Source organism: Macrobrachium nipponense, chromosome 41 (assembly GCF_015104395.2).
Source record: "Macrobrachium nipponense isolate FS-2020 chromosome 41, ASM1510439v2, whole genome shotgun sequence".
Taxonomy (NCBI): Eukaryota; Metazoa; Arthropoda; class Malacostraca; order Decapoda; family Palaemonidae; genus Macrobrachium; species Macrobrachium nipponense.
Window position 1 is genome coordinate 28,767,059 of NC_061102.1, and position 10,000 is coordinate 28,777,058.

Genomic DNA, 10,000 nt, shown 5'->3' on the forward strand with positions numbered 1-10,000 from the left:
AAAATACAAAGGGTATACCAAAGAGCGAAGAGAAGAGTGTCCTCTTCATCAATGGATAAAAAAAACTGATGAATAAATTGGAAGGAAAAAATAATAATAAAAAAAATTATGAATAAATAGAAAGACGACGAAAACCATAAAAAAGACGCAAGACTTTTATTTCAATTCACGAGAATGACGCAAGGCTTGAGCTTGAGGGGGTTTGGGTTGGTGTGGGTGGTGTGCGGGGGGGGGGGGGGGGGGCAATACCCCCTTACGTCTCCGAATTCCCTTGTAGAGAGGGTCATCGGATCAGTGCTGACAAGAATTACGACCGCACTTTGAAGTGTAATGAAGAAGGGATTATACAACTTCAGCGGTTGGCTCTGCTAATACAAGGCACCAGAGATAAAGAGATGCTGAAGAGGGAACTAGACAGACTCTGTGAATATATCATATATTTGGAATATGGAAATGAGGTTTGTAGGCAGCCAATGTTAATAGGAATCAAACTAATAAAATGAAAACCGAGGTAAGATGATTAAAAAATTAGTTAAATACACGACTGACGGAGAGGAAGGATTGTAAAGTGCTTCAGTAAAAATACAGCAGCAAAATTACAGCAAGAACAGCACTCAAAATCGATTTGACAACATATAGAATACAAACAGCAGTTACGTGTCTAAGAGTAAAACTTTCATTCACACAACGTGGTGGAAAAAAGAGAAGAAATAAAAAAAAAGCGCCTCGCTCTGACCCCAGTTAAAAAACCTCGTACTATCAAACAATTAGAAAAAAATGGGAAAAAAAGCTGAAAAAAGGTTTCGGCAATTAAAAATGGCCAAAAAGTATTCTGAATTTTGGGAGAAAACACACAGAGAGAGAGAGAGAGAGAGAGAGAGAGAGAGAGAGAGAGAGAGAGACTTTTTTTTCGGATCCGCATAAAATCGTGCTTAATTTGCAGCATCGTAGCATTAACAAGGTAATCAGGCAGCAACAAGTGAGAGCCGATGTGATTAACTCATTTGCATTTTTGGCCGAATCATTTATGGCCTAATTAATTATCACGTTTGCCAGTCATACAATCCATCGTATTGTGGATACGCTAAGTGAATTACGTCAGTCGGCGCGGCTAATGAATGGCGGTGGGTCGTGATTGTTTCGTTTGCTTGTTTACAGGCGGCCGGGACCCGTCGGTCATTTGTTTGTGCTTGCGCTCAAGGAAATGAATATTAAAGAGGTGCCTAATCCGCTCCAGTCTTCTTCCGCATTCATTTTCACAGGCGCGGCTTTTAGACCCCTGTTGGATGGAGCGGCGTCGCGATTCTGCTGACGAATGTCCGAGTTTGTCTGTTTCTTTCCGTCAACGGAGGGCCGACGGGGGTGGCATCTTACAGAGACGACTGTCCAACAAAGGCCTGGGGGAAAGACGAGCGAGGAGGAGGAGGAGGAGGAGGAGGAAGGACGGAGGTGAGAGCAAGTTCTAACTTTCGTGAAACACGATGTGATTTTTCTACTCTCCTTCATGGCATGAAGCATTATTATTTTACAGAAGTGATGTACAACCCCAATAAAACAATATCATTCAACATCCAAAACGTAATTAGTATGTGAAAGGTATACACGCGTACGGATAAAGAACTTGCAACATTAAGTATACACGCGTACAGATGAAGAATTTGCAACATTAAGAATACATGTGTACGGATGAAGAATTTGTAATATTAGGTATACACGCACACGGATAAAGAACTTGCAACATTTCGTATACACGCGTACAGATGAGGAATTTGCAACATTAAGTATACACGCATACAGATGCAGAATTTGCAAAGTTAAGTATACACGCAAACAAATCAAGAATTTGCAACATTAAGTATACACGCGTACAGATGAAGAGTTTGCAACATTAGATATACACACGTACAGATGAGGAAATTCCAACATTAAGTATACACGAATACAGATGAAGAATTTGCAACATAAAGTATACACGCGTACAGATGAAGAATTTGCAACATTAAGTATACACGCGTACAGATGAAGAATTTGCAACATTAAGTATACACACGCACAGATGAAGAATTTGCAACATTAAGTATACACACGCACAGATGAAGAATTTGCAACATTAAGTATACACACGCACAGATGAAGAATTTGCAACATTAGGTATATGCGCGTACAGATGAAGAATTATCAACATTAAGTATACACACGCACAGATGAAGAATTTGCAACATTAGGTATATGCACGTACAGATGAAGAATTTGCAACATTAAGTATACACACGCACAGATGAAGAATTTGCAACATTAAGTATACACACGCACAGATGAAGAATTTGCAGCAATAGGTATACGCGCGTACAGATAAAGAATTTGCTACATTAGGTATACGCCTTACATATGAAGAATTTTCAATATTAAGTATACACGCATACAGATGAAGAATTTGCAACATTAGGTATACGAGCATACAGATGAAGAATTTGCAACATTAAGTATACACGCGTACAGATGAAGAATTTGCAACATTAGGTATACGAGCATACAGATGAAGAATTTGCAACATTAAGTATACACGCATACAGATGAAAAATTTGCAACATTAGGTATACGCGCGCACAGATTAAGACTGCAATATTACAAGTATCAGCATATACATTAATAACAGTGACTACGCCGATAAAGTAAGCATAATCATTATTAAGTTTAATTGCTAAAAGTTCCGCCAAAAAGCCTAGACCTGTATGTATTCTCTGGGAAAGCAGAGTTTTCTAGAAATACGAGACAGAAAACACTGACGTAACGAAGAGGACGGGGAACAGAACATATGCATTTCCTTTGTCAAAATTAAAATTAACTATTAACCAGAAGCCTCTGGGAATAACATCCAACATTCCATCGCTTCTTTGGCGGCCGTTTTAAAATAACAAAAGTAAGGCCAAGGTAACTTTGAGGGATTTCAACTGATTCATCAACCGATGAGAGAGAGAGAGAGAGAGAGAGAGAGAGAGAGAGAGAGAGAGAGAGAGAGAGAAAACATAATCGGTTTTTTCCTAATGACAGGGATATGCCGCTTTTACATTTCAAGCCTGACCTCATAAAAGGACGGCACGGAGAAAATAAAACAACAAAGAGAAATATTTATAAAAAAAAAAGGCGATGACATCTAATGTCACAAATGACTGTCAATCTTTGATGATCCATTCCGCCATCAATCAAAGTGGGACTCATAAGAGAAACAATTATGAAGAGAGCACTCCGCTCCATTAGCCAATTTCGCTTCGTTTGTGGACTAAAACGCAAATATAAATATTGATCCATCACGAGGTGAAGAGAAAGAAAGAAAGACCGAAAGAATGAGAGAGAAAAAAGCAGAGAACAAAGAAAGAAAAGGAGAAAAAGAATGAAAAAAAAAACCCGAATGAATGATATGATGACTCTTCCATGAAAACCGTGAAAATAGTAAGCAATTAAATTCGCTTTCTCCTAATGATATGCAATTGCAGATAAAACGAAAACAAACAAAAGAAAGTCTCAAAAAGCCACAACAACAAGAAGGATACATCAAACGGAAAGATTTAAAAAGAAAAAAAAAAAAAGAGGAAAGCAAAACATGACTGGAAATATGATCGGACAAATCTCAAGTTTTCAAACTCTCGATGACGGAACGATTCGAACTAAAATCCACATATCATCGGGATAAAAAAAAAGGGAAAAAAACGCAGCTTCATTAACGCGAAACATTACAATAATAACCCTAAAAAAAACACCTCCAGCTTTAAAAAATGAAACTTTCACCGCGACAAACAAACAAATGAAAGCGGCAAAATCTCCCCAAAAGCTTTCGGATATTTTGCATTTTTTTTTTTCATAATTTTTTTTTATTAACCTGCGAATCAGCGGGGCTTCATCGCTTAATCCGGGTAATATTGGCTTTCGAGTCAAAAAAAGGGGAATATACAAAATAATTATGATCGACGCAAAAAATAAATAAATATGAAAATGGAGCGAAAATATTTGGAAGAAACTGAAAATTGACGACGAAAAAAAAAAAAAAAAATGATCGGATGTAATGGGACAACATTTAGCTTTCGTTTATGCTTTCGAGTATTTTGCAATGATGTTCTCATTTTCACGAGAGAGAGAGAGAGAGAGAGAGAGAGAGAGAGGAGAGAGAGAGAGAGAGAGAGAGAGGTGGGGAGTGAACTGGAGCTCATCTAAATAAACCGCCAAAACGATTTAAAATGGTAAAAACGAACCGGAGGGAAAAAATGCTGAACAAGCGTAAGCCTTTTTTGCCTGACTCAAGAGGCAAAGTCTTTAATGTTTCGCTTTGACTTTTGTTCAGAACCACAAATCTGTGTTCATGTGGTCGCACAAAGGCGCAAGTGGATACGTTTACACCACTTTGCCTTTTTATCAACTGCATATATTAAGTGGTCTCCGGTTAGGAATGAACAACACTTGCTCCTGCGACGTTTTAATTTTAAAATGTCACTTGATGAATTTATGTCTTTGCTTTTAATCGGTCTTTAAATTTACATCACAAATTCAGGAACTGAATTAGGTAATTAAATCACTCAACGTTGAAAAGAAGGTTAATTCAATTTCAAACACTTTCTTTATTGGAATATTAAAGTACGCATATCAAATTTCCATTTCGTTTTTAAAAAACAACTGATGGGGATGATTCTTATGTTTTAATCCTTCCCGTAAACTTGATTAGATAAATTCAAGTAATGAATGAGATAATTAAATGATTTTACTGATAAGCCAGCGTTAATTTAATTACCAGCATTCTTTATTCCAATCACGTAAAAAATAAAGTAAGCATATAATTCCCTTATTTTGTTTTTTTTTGGGGGGGCGATAAAACGGTGGCTATTCGAGAGCTGCATATTTCCTGTAATATATGCAAATATTTTTGCATAATATATGCAAATCGTTATCGGTTCACGTATCCAGAGGGGGAAATGAAACTGGGTCAGTAAATCCTTTTATAATGGATGCGTGTAAATGCGATGCTCATTAGGCTTAGGACTCGATAGGAACTCTTAAGTTTTGACTAAGGTTCAGCTAACTTGAGAACTGGCGTATTTTCACACATACAGAGATACAAATAGTGTATATTTAACAAATACCTATATACAATTATTGTTAATCTCAAAGATTACGCACGTCACGAACTATAGTAGATTCACATCAACCGTGCATTTGATGTCTAAGCCCGTCCCTTACGACGCTCCTGATTGGCTGTTGATAAGTCAATCACAGGGCTGGAAACTCTCAGTCTCTCGAGAGAGTTCACTTGAGTAGGATCTATCTTCCACCTCTCCTGATGGATACTTCTTTCAAAAGCATCCCTCAGGAGAGGTGGAACATAGATCCTACTCATGTGAACTCTCGAGAGAGATTGAGAGTTTCCAGCCGTGTGATTGGCTTATCAACAGCCAATCAGGAGCGTCGTAAGGGAGTGGCCTAGACATCAAATGCACGGTTGATGTGAATCTACTATAGTAACCACTCTTAATCTCCATATGAATAAATTACAACAAAGAGCGCCGTAACACGAAGCAGAATTGGGAGTCAAATCCGCATACAAGTTAGCTGTAAATGTTTGACATAGGCTCAGTAAAATACATAAGAATTTTCGATACCTACAGACATACATTTGTCGGTATGCATTTTGGAAAAAAAATAAATAAATAAAAAATAAAAACTCTTCCTTCGCCATAAACTTTGCCGACGAAATTAGACTCTTCATTACAATTTTCTTCACACAAATGATCACAATATATTCCTGTTCGCTGTAAGATCTTTAAGGTTTAGCTCAGCTCACAAGCTTTTCTTATACTTTACAAGTCATCGGCGTTGCTTTTAAAAAGGGGACAAAGCAAGATAAGGTCTGAAAAGCTAGGTTAGGTAAAACTCTTGGCGACTGAAGACGTTCTTAAAGAGAAGTTTTTTTCGGAATATCAACAATATTCCTCTGCATCTGGTATTTCAAGCAAATGCATCGCAATAAAATCAGACGTATTTATACACGTAAGGCGCATGCAGGCAAACGTATACATTGTATGTATGCATGTATATATATATAATATATATATATATATATATATATATATATATATGTGTGTGTGTGTGTGTGTGTGTGTGTGTGTGTGTGTGAGTGTGCACGCACGAGAGCAGGTAGGCATGTTGCATGAGCATAATACATTTATTCACAAAAGCTCACGTAAGGAAACATGAGAGAGAGAGAGAGAGAGAGAGAGAGAGAGAGAGAGAGAGAGAGAGAGAGAGAGAAGGGGCGAAGGGAAACTTAAATACAGAGGAGGAGAAATGGAAGGAAATGTAGAAGAAAGGCGAGGGGGAGAGAATAAAAACCATGGGCGACAAAATAAAGAAAAAAGAAAGAATGATGATTAAGAGGGCGCACCGAAGGATGGGGGAAGGGGAATGGAGAATGCGCAAAAGAGAAGGAAGGAAGGAAGGAAGGAAGGCCATGTAGAAGGGGAGCAGAGGAGCGGCGGCAGCAGCAGCAGCAGCAGCAGCAGCAGCAGAGGTGGGAACAATAAGGCGAAGGTCTGGTTAAACGTATACTACACTGCACACGAACTCAAAGTCCAATTGAACGCGCCGGAATCACAATTTTTATTTTTTAAAACAATGCGAGGAAATGTCACGATTTCAAACGAAGCCTAAAAGTATATAGAGGATCACTCTATAGTATATCACTCCTTGCTCGCTCTCTATGCCTTCAGAAGGCTGTTCCCCTAATCACACGAAGGGCATCTAAAGCGTCCGCCTGAATTCAGTGACTTTATCAGTAGAACATCATCACTCCAATTCTCCCTCAATATTTATAGGGCGCTGCTACGCTACAGCTAAACATTTCCCTAACAAACTTCTGCAACTTGTTGCATACATATCACAAACACGTTGGAAACAAGTCAACGACCGTAGGTGGAGAACGAATTTTTGGCAAATGCTAGATCATCTTGCGCAACAATGGTTAGAGCTACGGATAAGTCGCTGACTTGTATGCAACATCTTTGTGGCGCGTGCGATAAGTTGTAGACGTGTTTATGACATGTTTTGCTGCAGTGAGGAAGCCTCCCGGGAGCAACTGAACTCTCTTCCTTTCAACCTTCCAGATCAGGAGGACATCACTAGCGATGACTCCTGAAGTATAAGGCTCACGGGAACAGTGTGAGAAGCACAAAGGATAAACAAAAAGAGAAAAGAAAGGAAAAAAAAGAACTGTTCAGCCTAACATGCATACTGACTGATATCCAAGAGACCTGAAGAACTCAGGCGAAAGAAATAAAACTCAACAGCTGTGAAGGACACTGAACTACAGGCGAATGCACAGTTAGAACATGCGAATGCGCCCCTGCATAGTTCGCACAGTGCTCAGCTAGTCACGCATGCACATCATTCTGGTTAAATGCGAGATGAAAAGGGGGTAAGAGACTCGGCTGGAGGCGGCCTTCCAACAACACGCCGGCTGAGAAAAGCCGGGAGACTCTATGTGGCCCAAGAATGGTGTTGCTTTGATGTGTGCTCTTTTATTTGAGTTCACTCTGACGGCGAGGGCCCCCAACCCTCGCCTTGCGGAACCTCCTGCCTACCTCCAACTCTTTGGACATCTTGCGCTTGTTGGCCAGCTGCTGTTGATTCTTGGGTTCGAGAGGCGGCAGGTTGTTCACCAGATTATAGGCGGCATCAGCTAGCCTATCCACTTGTGACATAAGCAGGACCGGGGTGAGCTGGACTGGGGATCCGGGGGGAGGGGGGTACTGGTTCTGGTACTGGTGGTGGTTGTTGTTCTCTACACCCGCGCTCTGAAAAACATACAAGATGTTCGCCAGTAGTAGCAGGCCAGTGCAAGGATTTCTTTTTTTGTTCATCTTTACATTTTTATGTTACTCTGATTTTTTGAAATTTACTCTACTACAATGCAACGCCACTTCTCTCTCTTTTTTTTTTTTTGGTTTCATTTTCAGTTTTGATTTTTGTTCTTGGTGCAAACAAATGAGATCATAAGACACATCGTGCACTTCGGTAACATTTGCGAGAAGCCACGGATTTTGTCTCTCTCTTTTTGAAACTAGAATTTTAGAAGACTTATCTCATCAAATTGGAAAAACAACGACGGTGCATCTAGAGTGAGAGAGAGAGAGAGATCAACTACTGATGATAAATTCGCCAAAAAGGAAAAACTTAATATTTACCTACTACACAGTACTAGTAAAACTGACTCGAATGTCTGCCACGATAGCATATGAAAGCAATGAAACTCGGGAGCAACTAGATCCTGCTCTACTGGCCTACAGTCTTTTTTTGGGACGGCAAAAGACAACATCTTGTCATTTTCACTTGGATTTTTTTTTCCTTTCTTTTTTTTCAGAGACGTGTGTGAACGTAGAGGGAACACTGGAGGGAGGAAATTAGGGAGGAGGGTTGGATGAACGGGTGGATTTGGAGGGCGCAGTGACGAAAAATAAGAACGTCTAGCATGGAAGATATTTACTGCTAGCTTCAAGCGCGTCTGTTTCTTTTGGTCTTTCCATACTTTATTTGGTGGTTGGGCAAACCGACAGCACAGGAACTTCGGCGGAGAGAGAGAGAGAGAGAGAGAGAGAGAGAGAGAGAGAGAGAGAGAGAGAGAGAGAGAGAGAGAGAGAGGCTTGCTGGATAGAGGCAGTGCTGTGATGGCGAGAAGGGGCCACAAAGTTCGGTGTCAAGGAGAGCATAGATTGGGGAAGGGGGCCGAGCGAATGCCCCTTGATCCAAGGTCCCCTAAATGGCATACTCCACCGTCCCCTTCCTCAGTACTTTCCATTTTTTCTTTGGAGGGAGAGGGGGAAAATCACCTTCATAATTGAATGGAATACATTACACAGGATATATGCAGATTTCTTTTTTTCAATTTTGTTTTATTAGAGGACAAAGATGATCATTTATATATGGGGATGAAAAAACACACAAAATACAAAAGGAAAAGGGACTGAACTGCAGTTCTAAAGTAAAAAAAAAGTAATGACATGAGTATTAATAATAATAGTAGCATCAATAACAAATGAATAAAAAAAAACCCCACCACCTTTGGCAGCAACTTACGGTAAGAGGACGCCAGAACGCTTTACCAGCAGCCTTCAATCTTACATCCATACCCATCCACCACCGCAACCAACCATCATCCATTGTTAGCTCAAGGGAACACATACAGACTTAAGATAAAGAAAAAAAAACCCGAATCTGTCCCTCCACCTCATCATGATGTAAAAGTGAGACATGGTCTATAATGCAGCCGTAGAATTTGGAAAAAAAAAAAAAAAAAACTACCTACCGACCGAAAAAAAAAAACGAATCCTCCTTCACAACCATTACGGCTACAATGCCCCGGCTAAGCCACACAGACATCACTTAAGGGGAAAAATGGGCCGAAATAAGAGAGACTTTGCGGAGGACTATTCCGCTTTCAATCTTCTAATGGGGATTGCATTCAAGATTCCCAAATGGAAAAATGGAAGGTTTCACAAATGTAGGGAGCCCATCAAACCCGTTCCCCTAAATTAACGTAGAGAGAGAGAGAGAGAGAGAGAGAGAGAGAATTATCATATAGTATTATAGTACTCATAATGTCTGTATAATGGTGTAACGAATTTGACACTAGATTTAATATTATAAATATATATATATATATATATATATATATATAATATATATATATATATGTATATATAAATATATATACATGCAAGGAGAACTAGAACTATACAGTTTGGATTTACATCTATATATATATATATATATATATATATATATATATATATATATATATATATACATATATTATAAATTAAATATCACTGGTATTGCAGGGATCCTTTGAATTAGGCATTAACGTTCTGGATAAACGTGCAATACATTTCACCGTATAGCTATCTATTGAGCATTACTCCAAAACATAGCAAGTCACAGGTTATAGCAAACCCACTTCCAC

At 39.1% G+C, this 10,000-nt stretch overlaps 1 protein-coding gene across 14 annotated transcripts in view; it reads right to left on the reverse strand.

Annotated features, from left to right (window-relative positions):
* LOC135212644 (NGFI-A-binding protein homolog) overlaps nt 1–10,000 on the reverse strand; it is a 560,269-nt gene that overhangs the window by 58,090 nt on the left and 492,179 nt on the right. For 11 of the 14 annotated variants that reach the window (XM_064246246.1, XM_064246245.1, XM_064246240.1 and 8 more), the window contains one exon: nt 7,623–7,835. The exons of the other annotated variants lie outside the window; for them this stretch is intronic. In XM_064246246.1, the coding sequence (XP_064102316.1) occupies nt 7,623–7,835 (213 nt within the window). The remainder of the gene's footprint in view (nt 1–7,622; nt 7,836–10,000) is intronic. 14 annotated transcript variants of the gene reach the window in all.